Source organism: Anser anser, assembly GCF_964211835.1.
Source record: "Anser anser genome assembly, chromosome: 24".
Classification (NCBI taxonomy): Eukaryota; Metazoa; Chordata; class Aves; order Anseriformes; family Anatidae; genus Anser; species Anser anser.
The window spans coordinates 6,836,490-6,855,826 of record NC_139745.1 but is presented as its reverse complement, the minus strand read 5'-3'; the positions used below and the strand labels follow the sequence as shown (position 1 = coordinate 6,855,826).

At 50.4% G+C, this 19,337-nt stretch overlaps 2 protein-coding genes across 2 annotated transcripts in view; both read right to left on the bottom strand.

Moving 5' to 3' along the window:
* The window catches only part of TMEM39B (transmembrane protein 39B), a 12,884-nt gene extending 11,917 nt beyond the window's left edge, over positions 1–967 (bottom strand). Inside the window, exon 1 of the mRNA XM_083809998.1 lies at positions 833–967. The gene's annotated coding sequence lies outside the window, so the exon portion shown is untranslated. The remainder of the gene's footprint in view (positions 1–832) is intronic.
* The window catches only part of KHDRBS1 (KH RNA binding domain containing, signal transduction associated 1), a 22,207-nt gene extending 3,038 nt beyond the window's left edge, over positions 1–19,169 (bottom strand). Inside the window, exons 1-9 of the mRNA XM_083809999.1 lie at positions 18,726–19,169; positions 12,455–12,582; positions 11,766–11,882; positions 10,561–10,707; positions 8,455–8,591; positions 7,337–7,550; positions 6,374–6,441; positions 6,007–6,065; positions 833–3,660 (exon numbers count right to left, since the gene is read on the bottom strand). Of these exons, the coding sequence (XP_083666125.1) occupies positions 3,563–3,660; positions 6,007–6,065; positions 6,374–6,441; positions 7,337–7,550; positions 8,455–8,591; positions 10,561–10,707; positions 11,766–11,882; positions 12,455–12,582; positions 18,726–19,098 (1,341 nt within the window). The 5' untranslated portion in view covers positions 19,099–19,169 and the 3' untranslated portion in view covers positions 833–3,562. The remainder of the gene's footprint in view (positions 1–832; positions 3,661–6,006; positions 6,066–6,373; positions 6,442–7,336; positions 7,551–8,454; positions 8,592–10,560; positions 10,708–11,765; positions 11,883–12,454; positions 12,583–18,725) is intronic.
* Positions 19,170–19,337: the final 168 nt, after the last annotated feature.

The window sequence follows — 19,337 nt, the reverse complement described above, 5'->3', positions numbered from 1 at the left end:
GCGATGCTGGGGGACCGACATCCCCAACCAAGGTACCACTCGGTTTGCGAGCGTGCGCACGCATTTATTAAGGTATTTAGCGGAGAAAGCAAGTCACTGCGGCCACAGCAGCCACCAGAGGGAGCCCCGCCACCACGGGTGCTGACCAGCACCAGCTCCCAAAGGTGCTGGGGGTTCCTCACCCCCCGGGGGCTCAGGGCATCCACTGCCCGCAGGGCTCCGAGCTAGAGTTATCCCGGTGAGGCGTGGAGGACCACTGGCCCAGCAGTCTGACAGCTATACTGGACTAAAAGCCATGAAACAACAGCCAGATCACGTTTCAGAGTCCGCCACGGCAGCGTGGAAGGGACAGAACTAGCAAGGCCTAATTGGGCTACCTGCAGTGCGTAATTTTAATGCATTATAGGGTCCTGCAGGAATTCCTCCTGAACCGTTCCTTAGGCTGCTCTGTTTCTAGAGCACAGGGTTACAACAAATTTAACGCCACCTTGCTGCCGAGAGCATTCAGACGAAAGCCAGCAGCTCAGTCAGGAACCAGCTCCCAGAAATACATCTCCTCACCACATTTCCCCCTCCCCTCAAATCCACTTAAACCTCCTTCTCCACGGGACCTCGGTGGGAGAGCTGTAAGCAGGTGCACACTGAAGCCTCCTCCACTCCGTGACCTCTGCGAGAGCGGCAGTCATGTAACTGGCCTTTCGCGAGAGAAATTTATTTGTGGGTCTATGAGGAATGGCTCCGATTTAGCAGCTCAGATGGTGCCGCCCCCGCCTCCCACACAGAACATGTTAGCAGCTTGCAACGGGTTGCAAAAATAAACAGACAAACTTACCCACTTCGTGTTGCCCCTGCTCATCATCCCCCAAGCGATTCACAGCGATGCACTCTTGACTCCTGCAAATTGAAGACATTTGTGAGCCTCCTTAATGTAAGCACAAGTCAAAAGAAAAGATTCCTGCATGCAATTACACAGGAAGGAAAACATGCAACTTAAGCTGAGCTTTGAACATTTCACAGTAAGTATCAATACTGGGGTCTAAAAAGGGCCATCATTTTACATTTTTAAATAACTGAGCAGAATTCTTTTTTTTGGCAGTAGCAGGACTATCTATATTCGTTCTCATTTTACATCTTTTGATATTTAAGCTTGCCGATTCCTTTTTGCCCACATTACATTACAGTGCATTTTCAAAGGGCACAGTATTAAAGTTATCGCTAATTTATGCAGAAGCATGTGGTTGTTTTTTTTAAATGTTTATTTTAAACATTTTTTTTTCAAATTTTTACATTAAAATTAACATTTGAAGAATTGTTTCAATAAAGTTTATGCAAGTTGCCGTCACAGTTTATGTAAAAGAGAAATGTGCTATTAAAATCAGACATTTAGGTTACCTTTTGGGTTTTGCGATGCATGTTAGCTTTACACATCCTGATTCTCCTGCGATAATTTTCCTTTAAAAGGGGGGCATAGGGTGATCTTTTCATCAAGCAAGACATTATGCCCTGAAAGCTGACTCCAAACCATTGTTGAAAATTCAGTTATTTGCACTTTAATAACAATCTACAAATACAACTTTTTGTTTTAAAGTATTCCCCTCAGTCATGCACTGCTGCAAGCAGTTTGTTTCCTACTGCTCTATTTTTCACCCCCGAGCAGTTTAGTTCTCTCCCCCTAGAACGCCAGATTCACCTTGCAGTTGGGAAATACAAACCGGTTTTCACGTCTCTCTAAGCAGCAGTTTAAAGTTACAGCTGATGTATACACAAATACATACACGCCCTGTCAGAAGGATCTGAGGAGCAGCTGCAGCACCCTTCCCGAACAGGGGTAACATTTGGAAGTGGCTTTCCAAGTAAAGGCTACCTTAAAGCAGGAAGGGCAGCATCCTAGCCCAGTGGGTTAGGGCAGTTTATGTGAACAAAGCAAGCTTCCTCCTCCTCCTGGTGGCAGCTAAGCCTCGGAGTTCTCAGCATTCGTTTTGTCACGTTACATTTAATGTTACACCAGCCATTTCAGACTCAGCCTGGAGCCTGCAGTCTGGCACGCTCTGTGAGGCCACCTGAAACCTGAATCTTTAATTCAGTGGAGCTCCATGAACACTTTCCAGCCAGATTTCTGCAATAGCCTAGGATCAAACTGCTTTCAAGAACTTCCAGGGGGTGAAAAACAATTTTTTTTGTCCTTTTTCTTTTTTAAATTAAGCTCATTCAGTGAGCTCGATAAACTTTTTGTAAGAATTGCAAAAAAACCACCATTTTTAGAATGTCTCCATATTTTAAAAAGACAATTAGCTTTAGCATTAATTTAAAATTATTTGAAAAAAATAATAGCTATTTTACTGCTCAACAAAAAAATGACAATTCATCACATTTACTTTGATTAAAAAAGGACTAAACTTTATTGACAAACTGCGGCAGACATTTTGACAAGTTTTAGCTACCTATTTAGGCAGACTTACACATGTAGCATTTAATCTTCAAGAACAGAGTTGGGAGGACAGTGTACAAATCCAATTAGGACTTTAACCTATGTACAACGTGAAAATTTTCCTCATTTTTTTCAGCTGCAGTGTCCCTTTTTATGCAAGGCTAGTGTTGAGATACACTTGAACAAGTCAATGGGATTGCTAATACTGACAGTTTTGTCAGTTTTAAACTTGCACTGTATTATCTGCCCCAAACCCTATAAACATGAGAAGACTGTAATTTTACAGAGTTCAAACCTACTCACTTAGTACTCTGTTTTCTAATATCAAACACCGGGCAATTAGAGCCATGCTTTAATTTGTTTTCCTTTTAAAAGTTCTTCATATCGAACCAAGCTGAGAACCCCTTTACACTGGAAAATCTGCTTCCCAAGCATCTCTCAACACCGCATGTTCGGGGCTAGATTTCAAAACCCACATAAGAAATGTCAATTTTACAAACCTAATTTTTTCTTTTAAGTCAATCACCTTTAAAAAATGCTATTTAATTTGCTTGAGGATCCTTTGTATTAAAATTTAAACTTAAGATTCACCAGCAATCTGCTTTTAAGTAAAGTTTGACATCTGAGGTTACTTTTAAACGGTGGCAACTACTACCGTTACATTATGATTTTAATTCTTAAAAACAGCCCTGAATTTTGAAATGTAGCCTACTTTGGGATTCTGCAACTACAACTTTTATGGGTTCCTTAAAACCGACCTTAAAAGGTTAACAAAACCTTAATTTCATAACTGCTAAGCAAGCATGTCACTTTTGAAACTAACATTTTTAACTCAACTTTTTTTTTTATTAAAAAAGGTACAGTTGTGTTTATCTAAACAACAAAGAGAGAGAAGCAATCTACACACTTAAAAAAAATTAAAGTCGGTCCTCTAAGTCTATTTAACTCATCTTAAAATACTACGTACAGAAGCCAGAATGCAGGGTGAGGATGGAGTGGGAGAAAAAGGGCCACGAAGAAAAACAGTTAGACAATTACTTGTCTGGTGTGGGTAAAGCAACGGGAATCCTGGGAGATACAAGAATCAGTAACAACTGTTTGCTCATAACTGATATTTTTCCCTCATGTTTGTTTTTAGTAACGTCCGTATGGGTGCTCTCTGTAGGCCCCCTTCACCGGCCTAGCTGGCGGGGCCTTCAGGGAGGGCCTTGTTCCATTCCAGTCATCTTGGCCTGCAGAAAAGAGAGCAATAAATCAGCGGTGGCGGCGCGCTCGGGGCCGGGCGCACGGACGGCGCAGCCGCACCGCCTGGCTCCCGACGCGGGATCCTCTTGGAGCCTGAGCCGAAACACTCCTGGGCTCCCTGCGAGTCGCTCTTCAGAGTAAAGCAGAGAAAAGCCCCTACACAACCCCCCCCCCCGGCTCCACAAAACCTCTCTTTTGCAGCCCATCTTTGGACCAGTATTGGGAAAAGCCACTCGGCCGGGAATCCCCGGGAAGCCCACAGCCCCGGCACCCCCGCTGAGCACAGATTTGGACAAATCCGGTGCCTTTTACGAGTAATTAATTTCAGCAGAGCTGCAGCCAATTCACGGGGTGGCTTTGGCAGCCAGCCTGCCTCCGCCAAGGTCCGGGCAGGCGCAGCCCTCTCGGACGGGCAGCCAGCAGCGCTGACACCGCGCGGGGACACGGCCGCAGGTAGCGCGCTCCTCCTTGCGAAGCGCCAGCCAGGCAGCTCCCCAGTAATCGTGCCAAAACCAGTAAGTGACTCACACTGCCCTCGGACGGCAGCACATCTGAGGGAACGTGCAGGCAGCCGCCTGCCTTCCGACTGCTGCTTGCTGCTCCTCCTCCACCGTGATGATGGGGAAAATCTGCAGCCGCAGGGAGCGCCGCATCTGCTCGCCCAGGACGGCCAAAACCCTTCTGCCGTGTACAGCTACCACCAAACAGAATGAAGTTCACATCCCGCTGTCCCTGAGCTAGCTCAAGCCCCGGACAAGCACAGCTTTCATTGCAGCTTGTGCCTGCAGCACCGCTATTGGCATGCCCGCCGCTCTCTCCACCGCCCCTTTCGTGAGAGCGAGCGCCCAGACCCCGGAGGACGGCCGACCGCTGCTCCTGCTGCCACGGAGCACGTTCTGTTCTTCTCAAAACCGTCTCCAGCCCGGCTCAACAATTTATTCTTCTAATTTTGTTTTCATGAAAGCAGAAACCAAAGGAAATTACTGTGGATAAACAGATTAACTGTGGCAACTTCATGCCAAGTGTACAATGAGCATTTTGGCCTTCCTACCCCAGACAACAACACCGCTCTCCTACCAAGCAGGAGGCACAAAAGCCTCTTTGTGCTGCGTGACTAACACAGGCAACAACCCAAGCCATTTAAGAGCCATTCTGCACAGAGGCACGAAAGATACCCACCATTACTGACAGCAGCTGTCTATTCAAATTCGTCTTAGCCTGGAAAAGCAGCCCTGATTAGGAACCCGAATTTGCACTCGCAGCTTAAGCCCAGAGCACACCCAGAGGCAGGTCTGTCTCTGCTCGCTGGGAGCAGGAGATGCCACAACTGGGGCGGGGGATTCCCTGTCTCCCCAGAAGCCCCTCCAGGTCGGTCATTATCATCGGCATCTCGGTTCACTCACACCTTCAGGCAACCGATGCTCTGCTGCAGGGACTGCTTTCAACACGGCGCATTTCCGTGCCACTAAGCAGCTTGCTGTAGGGCTTGTGTAACTGTTTACATTTCAGCTTGCTTCCAGAGAAAGGAAAGTGAATCTTACTCATTGCCACATGCAGATGTCATTCATGAGCTGGGATAACTGGACTACTTTAAAAAAAACCCAATGCAGTCACCCAATGCTTTACCGCCAGCACCTCACATAGAAGGCCCGTGGCTTTCGGCAGTGGGTGATTTACACAGCTGTGGCCAAATCGGTCATCCACACTCCTGAGCCTAGCCTACATTGGTAGCCTTAGGTAATTTAAATTAGCTGAACTTCATAAACTATTTTCTAGTCACATTGACCAAGATTGTTCTACCTAATCAAATGGAGGCCTTAAAATGACATTTAAATCCGTTTTTCAAGCAAATGTGTAGCGCAGAGCCGGTGTCAGCTGGAAGGTTTTTGAGGATAAGGAAGCAGATGGAGCCATGCACTCATGCAGCTCAACAAAATATAATCCATGAAACCAGACTGCAGCAAAAGTAGTGCTGGGGGTGGAAATCCATAGCTCTTAAAATACTTTAAAGCTACAAGGAAAGTAAAAGATACTTCCATATTTAAAAATGGAAGTTTTCATCACCTTTGAGAAAACTGAGCTAGATAAGAATCTAAAAACCACAGAATGCCTTCAGTTGTTCTGACCTGGGAAATCTGTAGGGTATAAATATTCTGCCATGAAAACTACCTGAGGTCCTCCTCAGCATCAGAAATTTCTGCTCAGAGTGTGGAGTGGCACTGGAAAACAGCTGACCGACTGCAAGCAATTCCCAGCTACGTACAGCTGCTACAGGCAATTCCCAACTATGTGCGGCCCCTTCCCTGTCAAGAGAACAGTATCCCCAGACATACCATAAGCTTCATAGGTTTCCTGTGCCTCCCCGTGTCCATAATCATAGTATTCTGTGTCCCTGGAAGAGTAATTACGTTGGTTACACACAGCGCTGAAATCGTACTCTAACCTGACACAACTTGCACAAACGCTTGAACAGCACAGATGCCCAATGTTGCTCACGGCTGTGGTGTGTGTTCGCTGCTTTTACAGATTTGTCAAGCACACTGGGGCACTCCCGAAAGTTATTTCCCAGGGACTCCTGGTTTACAGCAGAACAGGGCACTTTCCCTACAGCTCAAACTCAGAAACAAGTGTTTCCATTCCCTTAAAAGAAAGGAAAAAAAGATCATGCACAATTTTCTCCGTAACAGACAGGTGACTTACCCTTGGCCCTGGCTGTAGTACCCTTCGTACCCCTCATAGCTCTGGTCTGCATATGCATCATCATAGCCCTGAAATGGAGGATGACATAAGTGGCATTAATGGAAAGAAGGAAGGTTAACGACCGACCGAGGGTGGCGGCAGAAATGAATTCAGGCTGCAGCAGTTTTCAGAGAAGCCTCTGAGTCCCTGCCTGCCACAGGGAAGGGGCTCCATCGCAGAACACGTGGGCAGCTAAAAACTGCTTGTGTCCTGTGGCTCGCGAGGAATGAACCACACTAATATTTACAATGGATCTGAGAGTTATTTACATGTCCAAGGCTGCAGCTGTCTGCAGTACAAGTCCTCGTGTGTCACGAGGACTCTGCGTTATCCAGATTTACAGGTAGACAACCACCGATCTATTATGATTGGCTTCAGGAGTTTCACTGGGAGGAGAAGCAGAATTTTCAGAAGTTGCCACATTTATGTTGGTTCCCCAAAATGCTGCTGTGCATCAAAACCAGCGTTCTTGTTTTCCATTTAGAATATCAAGAGCAAAGATGCTAAGATAAGCTTGGCAAGAGGGTGGTGCTTGGGTATATGACCTGAAGCCTCATTATGCTCATTCACATGTTTACTTTAAGGATTTTATGGGCTGCAAAAAAAGCTTTGGTGCTCCCTGTTGAAAGAATTCTCTTGCAGAAACTGTGATGCAGTTTTTCTACCATGCAGTGAGTTATGCCAAAGTTCAGCCCTGGGCACATTTCATTTTTATGATAACCCTTTCACCTGAATTCACGATACTAACAGACCCCTCTCTAAGACCGAACAGGTAGAGCACGTCACCAGCACCATACCAGTCTGCACTAGGGCTCACTTTGTCAGTGCAATCCCGTGCGTTGTTAGCCTGCATTTAAAGGATGTTAAATATCTAATGCACAACCGGCTAGCTGGAATAAAAAACAGAAGTACGTAGTTTCTTACATATTCCTCATAGGTTTCTGGTGCGGGAGGAGGAGGAAGCGGTATCCTCTGAATGCCGGCTGCACGTGCTCTGGGTGCAGGAGCCCCCCGTACTGCCGGGGGAGGAGGCACTCCGCGGGCTACGGCAGCTCCTCTGGCAATGGCACCCCGCACCGGGGCTCCTCGCACCAGGGCCCCCCGAGGAGGAGGAGGAGGAGGCCCAACACCACGCCCCCTGGAAGGAGATAAAAATGACTGAAGAGCTGTTGCTGTACCGCTCACGTGCTGAATACCGAGGGCAGTGCACGCGCTTCTTACGCCTACTTTAAAACACGAAAGCTTGATAAATAAATCCAGTTACCGTTCTCTAAGCTATGGACTGTCATGAATGAAAGCACAGGAATTAATCCTATATTGCACGGACTGAAAAATGGGATGGAACTGTACTGCGTTACACGTTATACAGATGAAGAAATGAATCTGATGCAGAACTTCTGCCAAGTCATTTCTCAGAGTTGGTTTTAAACAACCCTCTATCACTAATCAGCAAAGACTGCCATACCTCCAGGACTATAAAGATCACTGATGGAATAAGCAGGGACACTTCTGGGATAACCAGTCAGATGAAGCAAAGACTTTCCCCCATGAAATATGTAGTGAAGCCAGAACTACAGTAACAGAGCTTTATCACCAATTTACCCCAACCCCTTGACAGCAATGACAGAAAAATGCTATGCTGTGACTTTAAAAGGAAGGTCAGTTTAAACTGAAAATGTTTATTCTGCTGCAGGTTGCAGAAGCAAATACAAAACATCTACACATGATTTTGCAGACCATTAAAAAAAAGATTTTCTACCTATTCTTTCAATTTTTGAGTGGTTACTTTATGGAGCTTCTAATTTCAGGCACCAAAAAACAAGACAGAAGACATCCATTGAGCTAGATTACAACTCAGCACATACAAAGTATTTGATGTCAGCTTGCTAAAGCAAGCCTGCAGAACAAGGCTAGAAAGCCTTGGTCAAAAGCCAAGATCAAGGCTAACAGCTGATGGACAGGAATAAGCAGCTCGACCTGATCTTGGAGCACCACTCCGAGCAAGACGCAGCATTTCCAGATCCATGTTTTGGGAACGGTACCTTGGAACAGGCGGAGGTGGTGGCGGAGCTGCTCCCCTTCCCCGCACAGGGACTCCTCGGCCACGAGTTGGCTCTGGTACACCGTTCAGGTAGGAGAGCTCCAAGAATTGCTCCTGACAGATATCATCCATCATATCCTAAAGAGGGAAGACAGTCAACTCCAAAGAGCAGCTAACTAGACAGTCCCTGCTCCAGGATATCACAGGCTACCATGCTGGAACAAAAACGACCTAATAGTTCCAAATTAAAACCTGCTGGTTAGTTTTACTGGGATCTTCCTAGCTGGCAGCAGCACATGGCTGCCAGCTTTCTCCAAATCAGCCAAGAGGAACCCGCTCCGCTGACGTCCAGGAGCCGCAGCATGCACGACAGCCACTCCCTGGGCAGAGGACCTTGCTCACAGGAGGGCTGGAGGCATCCCAGGGATGTTGGCGAGATTTATTTGCAAACGTTGGAGGGTTCGGAGGTCAGGCAAGATACACCTCACCTCGAGCATCTTTCAACTGCCATTTAAAGGCAAGTGGCTGGCAGCGAGCCCATGTAACGTAAAACATATTGCCGTGCTCCCGACACACCGGGGAACAGGAGAGGATGCGGCCCGATGAGGAGTAAATGCCAATTTGCAAACGCAGGCTGTCTTCTCACTGCCTCACGAATGCAGTACGTTTCTGCTCCGTGCATTTTTATCACCCCAAGGGATGCAGCTTGAGGATTCGGTGCCAGTCCCTGGTGACCCGCGGGGGTCTTTGCGGCCCACCCCTCCCTGAGCACACATGCAGGCCGGGCCTCGCGCCGCCGGTGTCATCAGAGGGGACCCTCACACTGCCATGGCAACGCCACAAAGCGACAAGCCTCCTACCAGATGTGTCTTCACAGCACCGCTGGCTTCCTTTGTGACTTCTCTGCCAATTTTCACGGGTTTAACACATTGTTTGAAGGCAGCGATAGATAAGGCACTTTAAATAGCAAGGCTGCAGGCTCGCTTTAGCGAGCCGAGGTTTTGTACATCCCAGGGGCTCCTTGAAGATGACCTCTTTCCTTCAGAGGCACTGCACACAGTAATCTCTCCTCCTCTCCGTGTCAGACTCACGGAAACCACTCAGGAACCATATGCTTTTCCACACTTCCCCGCTGCCTGCAGCTCTCGAGTTCCACCCGCCCCTCGACCCTGAGGCAGAACACCTGAGCTCGCCCAGCTCCGCACGGCCCTGGGCTCTGCTCAGCTCCCTGCCTGCCACGGCTCTGAATTACAGGCTGAGCTAGCCAGAAGCCAACAGCACAGCGTGCTTCCTTCCCATTTTGTCTTCTTCCTAATTTAGCGAGCAGTACTATCATTTCAATAACGCGTGAGAGACTCCTTCAGGTACCTTGGTTCTCGGAGGCAACGCTCAGCTTTGTCGTATTACACGCTGGCACAAAACCCATGATGCTGAACGTCAAGGTCTTACAAGCTTCACCAGTAGAAGACATCCCCCAAAAGACAACAAATGTCATCTGCATAAATGCCTGACAGGCAAAGAGACGTTCCTTCACATCATACCCATTTAAAAGCAGCAGAAATACCGACTCAGACGTGTCTCAGAAACTAATCACAACACTAAGTACCCACTACCAAGCCTCCAGGCAGTCACCCTCCTCATCCTCACATCATCCCCCAGAGCAGAGCAAGCATCTCTGTGCATGGAGTTCCTGATCTGACCAGTACAGTTTTCTAGCCAGATTTTGATGCCCCAGTTCCAAATCGGAGGAACCCTTCCAAGAAGGCTCTTCCACACCAGATCTAGATAAAATTACTCGCCTGCTAAAACTGACACATGGAGCTAGGCAAGCTCTCCACCCACCCATGTCCACATCTAAAACTGGGAAAGAAATACCTACTCCGAGTTTCCTACGCAATTGCCCTGAAGGTGTACTTCCTTCTAATTACGATTAGGGGATTAATACATGACCTCATGCAAGATTAATGGGGCCATCTTAAGCTGCCACACACACACTTACTACTCCAAGCTTCCTCAACTACACCTTTCCTGTACCACAGGCCTTACACTGAGCAAACCTTAACCCATCTTCACCCTTCAATATGAAAAAGAACATCACTATACATACTGGGACAAGGAACTTCTTGACTTCTTCCATGGCATGAGCCATCAGAGCATACGCTTCACAAGGGGGTCCAAAAACTTCAATGAAGACATGCAAATCCATATTTAGATGAGCATATTTAGGATCTCCCCCTTTACGTAGTTCTTCCTCCTAAAACAAAGCATATTAGAGAGTCCTGAAACTAAATAAGCAGCAGCAAAACTACTTTTCTTTTCCCTTTTCCTAAGCCTTAACAGGTAATGTCCGTAAAATCATTTTAGCCATGCCGGTTCATGGATCATGTTAACCTCCTGTGCACATCAATATACAGCTTTACAAAAAAGCCACAAGCAACCTGCAAGTCTGTACCTTCCAGCTTTCTACAGCTGCCTTTTCAGGTGGCTACGGTATCTGTGTTAAACGCAATGATGCCAGCAGCTTTTTTTCCAGAAGATTAAGCACAGGCAAGCAATGTTCTTCCTGTTCTGCACCACCTTTCTGCCTAAGGAGCCCTTTACAGGGAAAGCGAAGCTTAATGCCTCAAACACGCCTGCTCTAACTCTGCTCTTTGATACCTGTGTTATTCAGCTGGCTTTATGAAGCTGTAAGCAAGCTAGAAGCACACAAACTTCTCAGTCTGCTAAAGTAGAAGCTGAATTAAGTTAAAGCCCCATTGTTTGTTAGCTCAATTTTAGGAGCAAGCAGGAAGAAAAAAATGTTTCCATTTTTTCTGCTCAAAAAACCTCCCGGCACTTCATGATTCACTAAAGATTACCAGGAACAGACTGCTCCAACGTCTTCAGTGAACCATGAAAATTTACAGATTTCAGAGGGGACATCTGGAAAAGGGAAATGTTTTTTGTTTGTTTTTTTTCCCCCAGAGGGAAAACATATTCCTTTAGCAAATGACTTTTCAAGGAGTAGCTAGAATTGGTTCTTACTTTAAAGACCTTGCACTTCACCTTTCCTATAAGCTACTTCTACACCGGAGGTGCCGTATATCACAAAGATGACTGGTTTCTGCAAGTATCGTTTATAAAGAACACAGGCATCACACTTCTCCCCCAGCCAGGAATGCTCCCAACAAGCACAGAACGTTTTCAGAAAGGTGACTTCCTATTGCCTTCACTTTCAAATTTCCATCTACAAAATTCTTTGAGGACCTCTACTTGTCACAGCAATGTGCAAGGCGTAACGTATGTGCACGGCTACAAGGGGGGTGCCCTTACCTTTGCTTTATCTCGCATGGAACCCTTCCCAAGCACAGATATCTTAGCACCAGTTTCTTCCTGAAGTCTCTTGATGGTGTTGCCTTGAGGTCCCAAAATCTTTCCAACAAAATTGAACTGTAAATACAAAAAGAAGTTATTTAACTCCAAAACTCAGTAACATTAACGAAAACTTCTGTCAATGTTACGCTGGCTTACAAGAAATTTAGTCACGCCACTTTCTCATCTCACAAAAAAAAAATTCAGACCAAAAAACGCACAGGAAAACTTAAATTCCAGAACATTCTTTCAATGAAAAAAAATGCTCCACCAGAAAAGAGCTAAATTAACTCATGTAAAGTGTTTAATTCTAACTGCTACTCTCCAGTGGTTTTACAGGCAGCAAGCCTTATGAGGTAAATGTGGTCTTAACTGTAAAACAGAGCTCTACACATGGAAGTCTGTTCTAGCAATGAAAGATCACAACTACACATCACCATTTAGCTTTATCCCGAGACATGCTAGAAATGCAATGTATTAGAAATAAGATCCTGCAAGCTTGCATAGGACAAATTCTGTAGCGATTCCAGCGGCACACTGGCATAACTCCTGCTGACACTTTGACAGCTACTATCTCTAACATTCAGCCATAAAATCCATAGAAAATAAGCAAATCACAGAGATTCAGTAAGCTATTTTCTGGCCCTCACCTTGGGGTACTGTTTGACAGGTATCAGAACTCGTTCTTTCAGTTTCATATTCTTGTGAGAAAATAAATCCAGGTAGTTCTCTTCCTCATCCTTCTTTGTTGTTTCACCCTTCTGAATTTTTTCAATTTCTAAACAAGATAAAAATAGGGCTGCTTATATTCCTCAAACAAGCATCATTTTAGAGTTGGAATTGTAACAGGACACACCACCCTCATCCTCTGTCAATATACCAACATTTATGGGGTTTATTTGTACTACTGGAACCTGGGTAGACAGGACATCTTTAGTGCTAGCCCCGCTCCTCTCTTCCTCCCTTCACAGCTAGGGACTCCAGAAGGCCAAAACCAGGACAACGAACAAAAACGAAACAGCAGAGTGCCCTACAAACTGCTTCATCAGTTCAGAGGGACGCTGTAAGCACAGCTCTGAGATCACTTCTGCTGTGCCGTTCCCTCTTGGTTCCCAAACTCGTGCCTGCGCAGCGAGTGCAGCACCCACCTGCAGGCTCCTAAACCTCGGGGGGGGCCCGGCCCCACTGCGCACCCCTGCTTTAACGCAGCAGCCGTCAGCAAGGCAGGCGAGTTGTAGCACTCAAGCTGATGTGCTAATTTAAGCTGTAATTTAAACTGTGGTTTCATATATTGACACTACATTTCTGCTAGGTTGAGGACATTCCTAATAAACAGAGGCCCAACTTAGTGACATTGTCGAGCTGGGACTGGTTTACTAAATTCTTACAAACTTCACGTGGTTACACGAGTGCACCTTTGTCACCCAGGCAGCTGATCACTTGGTGTAAGCCGTAAGCCTCAGGCACACCCGCCGTACGTATCACAAGTCCCTAACTCGATTCAAGCAGTGTAAGGACGAGTTTTTCTCTGTCAAAGAGAGATTCTGGCGTTTAATTGTACATGGAGTTACGGAGTCTTGGAAGAGCACTGAGGCAGCCTGACCGACCCGCAGGCACCCTGCAGCCCGGGGGGAACTGGGGGAAAGTCCCAATTACCTGCTGGAAGCAGTCATTAAGGTAGGCCAGTTGGGAACTAGTGCTCACCACCTCCTCACACCTGGCTAGAGGTTAAACTTCCTCGGAGAGATGCCGGGTGACAGTCACCCCGACAGAGAAGAACCCCCAAGCACATTTTGGTCCAACCCCAACACCTGGCCGCACCACGCACGGCCATCCCGAATTACTACTCGGGTACTCAGTGAGTAAGGGCCCTTCCGTAAAAGCCAAACTGCGTCGTTTCAGCAGCAAACCCGAGAGCTATAAATACCTCTTCTCAGTTGAAAGTGCTCTAGATACAACTTCTCACGTCTCGGGGGGAAGAGAGAGACGCTTTCACAAGATTACACGCAGAACTGGATCAGAGCTGCAGGGCAGGTCTGAGGCTGCAGGCTGCTTACTCCTTCGCCGGGCGGTAAGGAGGGCAGCTGCGGCGGCCTGCGTCTCCTGCGACTTCTGTCCGTGTCAGGAACGAAGAGCCCGACACTGAGTGCTTGTGTTTAGGGCTTTCGAAGACTGGCAGAGCAGGTACTCGGCATGCCAGCCACCCAGTCGTCTTCCCATATAATGGGAACAGAAATAGGAGCGCTGGGTTTGCCGTCACACCTCTGCCCGGGGGCTGAGCACCACCGCTGGCACCTTCAGCAGGCCGCAAGGAGGCCCAGCAGCTGGGCGTGCAAGCAAAAAGCCCTGAGAACACGCGGAACGATCAGCACTTGAACTTTTGGGTTACGGGCACCCTCACGCAAACTGTTTTTTAGTTTAGAGATCCAAATATAGATCCTGGGTGTCGCGTTGCATAATTACGAAAAAGGCCTAATTTTTCTTATTCCTACTTGCAACAGCGCTTTGGATCCTTTACAAAGCTGTTACCATGACGCCTCGGTTTAAGAAAATTGCTGGATGTAATCAGCTTTGAAAAAATGGCTTGAATTTTTGCTTTACAAAGAAATGACTTTCTGAAGACAGTACGCAAACAAAACAGAAGTTCAAACACTGTCAAATGGATAGAGCAGACAGAGGAGATGGCTGCCTCGGTTCGTTTTACGTGTAGGTTTTAAAATTTTAGCTATAAAAACACATCAGAGAATCAAGATTTGGAATCTAAGGGTTTAATTGGTGGCCTCTTCACTGATAAAGTGTAGCTTTAGATCCTACAATAGAAATGAGATCGCCTCTCCGATATTGTGGCTCTCCAAAAGCAGTATTTGTGAAAAAGCATCCTGCGTGTTAACAAGAGGCACTTCCTATGCACACACCAAGAATAAAAGCACCCTTAAACTACCTCGCCAGAACCCAACGTGATCAGGCGTCAGCCCCTGGAAACCAGTGAACCCCATTTCACAACAGCCACACAGCAAAACCCACTCTGCCTCGTGCAGCAGCATCTGGGACCCGCTCTGGGAAGGCAGCAAACCATTAAACATTTGCTGAGGAGTGCCAGATCCACTACTGCTAACTCTTCAAGGGAAACCCAAAATATGAGAGAAGAAAAAAAAAAACCTGGCCCAGAGGGATTACTCCTGGCGTTCTCGGTCAGCGCAGGACCTCGCAGCCCCCTTCACGCCTCCGAACGGGCTCCAAGGCTGCCAGCGGGTGAGGAGGGACCAAAGACACGCGCAACGTGCCCTGTGCGTTACTCCAGCGTTACCCAAACGCGTTCTGGCACGAGCTACGCGGCACGGAGCAGCGCTGGAGGAACTGCTGGGCGGCAGCAGCGTGTCAGACCACTTACTGAGACGAAGGAGAAGCATACGTATACCTTGAGGGGTTAAGCATGCCTCACTGCAGTGCTGATTTTATAAAGCCGTGTCAGAGGTGCAGCAGAAGGTTACCTTCTTGCCACGGGGAATGTCAGCAGGCTGGCGGCATGCGTGGCAGTGGTTCCCAGGACTTCGTGGGGGAGAGTGATTGCATTGTCTCGGAAGAAATCCTAAGGGGTAGGTAAAGGGGGTTGGTAACGCCGCTGCTTCGCAAGGAGGAGGCTAAGCAGCCACAGCGCTACTCCTGATCGCAGCCCAAACATCCTCAGCACTGCCCCGCAAGCAGAGACACCTTCTGTCCATCCCTAACACTGAGAGCATCACCTTCACAGCGTGGTTGTACCGACCCCGTGGCCCCAAAGGAAAGAAAAATGAAGAGTTTAGGGGTGGGAGCCTCTGGAAGAGGGCAGGGCCCCACCTCTACGCTACCGCTCCCTACAGGGTCTGATCCCCCAGGGGAGGAGGCAGGGACCTGCTCCTGGGCGGACTGGGCCAGCTGCAAGGCGCCGCAGGGCCGGGCAGCACAGGGGAAGGGGCACGGGGAGGAGAAACATCGCTGAAGCAGGAGGAGAAAGGCCGGAGGTGAGCTGCGAGAGATGGCACAGGCAGCAGAGGCAGAGTCCTGGCAGTGAGAGCACCCAGTGGGGCTGAAGGGGCTCGGCAGGACGAACACTGAGAAATGAGGCAGCGCCAGCACGTGGCTCGGCTTGTGACATCGGGGCATGAGTCTAAGGCGGCAGTTGCAGCTCCTCGGGGGGCCTGGGCACACGCTCGGAAATGCAGGGATTGAGGTAACCATCTCCATCTCGGCACTGCCCCAACTCCACGCCGAGAGAGATCTGCACATCTCGCTGCTTGGGTTTCATACAGCTCCCCGCTGCCCCGTGGCCTCAGCCCATCTCTAGTCCTGCTGCTGGGTCCTCGGGAGCAAGGCCACTGCCCGCCCACCCGGCCTGCCCACGCAGCCTCTTTTCTTCCTAGGAGCACACACAGATGAGACGAACCTGGCACGAGAAGCAGGCAGTCAGCAGGGGATTCTGCTGAGGGCTCCTGCAACGCCTCGCGCTGCCCCCGCTCTGCTCCAGCTCCGCTCCCTCCTCTCATGTGGGGACCTGCTCTTGTCCCCGACCCACTGCTCCCAATCTGCTCCTCAGCACCCCACACCCCTGGGGGCGTTTGATGATCTCTGAGGGTCCCTCCCAACCCCTAACACCGTGATTCTGTGACGTGGAGGGCTGTGGTTAACGCGGGGACCCACGAGGTGCCGGCCAGGCAGAGACGTGCAAGGGGAGCAGAGGTGGCTCCTGTTCTGTTTGCAGCAGAGAAAGCTCAGAGGCGAAACTGCCAGCTCCTTCCAAGGAGAGTTCCTCCGTGACATGAAACAAGCTAAGGTTAACAGGAGAACTCAAAGCCCTACGCCTCGCTAACATCAGGGGGCACCTCCTGCTCCGTGCCTGCCAGAACTCAGCTCCTCCAGCCCTGCCTCTGCCGCACACGGGGAGCACAAGCCAAAGCGAGGAGAAGGGATTTCTTGTTCCTGTGGAAAAGGAAGGTCACGCAGACCCTGAATCACAGGACTCGTATTCCAAGGTGAAAGAAACCCCAGCTCTCAATTCCTGCTCAGGGTGCTGCGTAACAGCCCCCAGCATCTAGCTGCTTGACTGCCTTCTATCACACAGCACATTGTTTGAGAACCGCTATTACATCACTCTGCTGCCCTTCATCTCGCTCCTAAACAATGCTGATTTTTCTTCAGGAATGCTAAATAGTTTTAGAATTACACAAGTACCTCAGGCTGCTTTCGGATCCCGTTTTTAAAGGAGAAGGCTCGGTGTCAGTGCAGACCTCCTGCGGGGTTCTCCCTCCAGAGAGCAGGCAGGAGGAGCAGCTTGCATTCCCGAAAAGGGGCTGGGATAGGAAGATGGCTGACATTCAGTAACCAGCCTTTTTTTGTGTGTGTGTGTGTCTGAAAATCACTTTACTTAAGTTGTGCTACACGTACGCACTACAAGCTTTGGCCCAGACCTAAATTCCAGAGTAAGCTTCAGGGCAGTTTCTCCAGCGTGACATCCCCAGAGGCTGCCACGGCAGTAGAAAAATCCTGAGCAATCCGGGCGAGCTGGGGAGCAGCTGGTCATCTGCACGAGTCACTTGCCTAAAAGCTCAGGTTTATTTCAGGTTTTTCTTTTACCAGCTTCTTGCTCCGATTGCCCTGAGTTCAGACTGCTGGTGGATGCTCCTAATGGACAGCAACATCCAAAATACCCAAAGCAAGCGGGAAGCATCTGGAGTTCTTCCAAAGATCAATGTTAAGTCTCACAAAGCAGCAGTCTACTATCAGCAAATTTTAAATTAATGAAAAAAAAACCTCAAAAATGCTGGTTGCACTGCTCTGTGAAGGAAGCTTCGCTACGGGGCCGCGCACTGCTCTTTGTGCGGGAATCAGCAAACTCCTCCGGCTGCGCTGGAGGCATTATCGCTGAGCTGCCAAGCATCAGCTGGCTGAGGGGTTTTATTAATGAAAAACCTTAAATTGATAGCAAATCAGATTACAGAACTGATCGAATTAGACCAAGATGTCCACAAACGATGCCAAGCTCCCCATGCCGATGCACCTCAGTCACTTGCACAAAGGGAGAGGGCAGTTCTGAAGAATTACTCCCCGTGTCACAGGAGGAGCGAATAAAGCCCCTCGTGCTGCAATGACTACGGCAACACCCAACGTTTTAAAGCCCTGAACGAGCCCATTTCAAAGCAGAACGATAAACGGCAGGGAGCTGAGCGCTCTGCTCATCCGCAGGCTAAACCTGCGTCCGCCCTCGTGCCGGCTGCCTCCCGGCTCCGCACCACGCACGCGTTAAGCGCCGAGCGGCACCGAACGCTGCCGCTTGCTCCAATTTTTAAGCTGACTTACGGGGTCTGGAGGCAGCTGAGCCTACCCGATACGGCCACCGAGTGCGGGAGCAGCAGCTGCACGGTGGGGATGGGGAGAAGTCAGAGCCGCCAGGCGACTGCACAGCGGTGGGGAAGGAGAAGGCCGGTCGGGGCGCGGAACAAAGACTGCCACTGCCATCCCCTAGTTCGGCTCACCGGCAGCACGGAACGAGCTCTAACCCGGATTGCCCGAGGGGAAAATGGGAGGGCTCACAACCCGCGCCCCGCAGGGACCCAAGCGGCCGCTACGCGGAGAGCCCCGCAGCTCCCCGTCCTCCTGGGGCCCCTCTCCCCCGCGGAAGCGAAGGGCCGGCCCCGCCGCGCTCCGAACCTCCCCCCCCCCTCCCCACCGCCTCTGGGCTCGACCCACGCCGGCGCACCGCGGGCTGCACCGGGGCGAACCGAGCCCCCCAGCACCGGGCTGCTCCAACCCGCGCCTCCGGGGGGGGCAGCGGGCCGAGCACGGGCGGGCCCCGCCGCCCCCCTCCGCCCCCCCGGGAGCTGCCCGGCCTCCCCCCCCGCCGCCCCCTGCCCCGCCGAGCGCCGGGGGTCCCGTCCGGCCCGGTACCTGCGGTGAGGAGCTGCATGGCGTGCGTGAAGGACGGGTCGAGGCTGTCCTTCTCGGCCATCAGCTCAGGCAGGTACTTGTTCTCGGGCTCCAGCTTCCCGCCGGCCCCGGGCAGCAGCGGGGTGGGGGCGGCGGAGGAGGAGGAGGAGGAGGAGGAGGAGGCGGTGGCGGCGGGGCCCTGAGCGGCCGAGGCCGTGCCCGCGGCGCTGGGCGGGAGCAGCGGCGGCGGCGGCTGCGCCCCGGAGCCGGCCCCGCGGCCTCCCCCGCCCCGGGGCGGCCGCCGCGGAGGGGCTGAGCCTTGCCGGGCACCACCGCCGCCGCCGGGCCCCGGGCCCCGGCCCATGCGGGCGGCGGGGTCGTCGCGGCGCTGCATGGGGGGGGCGGGGCGAACCGGGCCGGGCCGGGCCGAGCGGAGCGGCGCTGCCACACCGTCCGCCGCGGCGCCACGGCCGGAAGTGAGCGGCCGGAAGTACCGCCCCCTCGGTTACCCCCCCCAGCTCCCGCGCGACCACCCCGCGCGCCTCCGCGCCTGCGCAGGGCGCCGGCCTCGCGGCGCGCCTCCCCCCTCCCCGCACCACCCCTCACGGGGCGCGCGTGCGCAGAGAGAGGGTG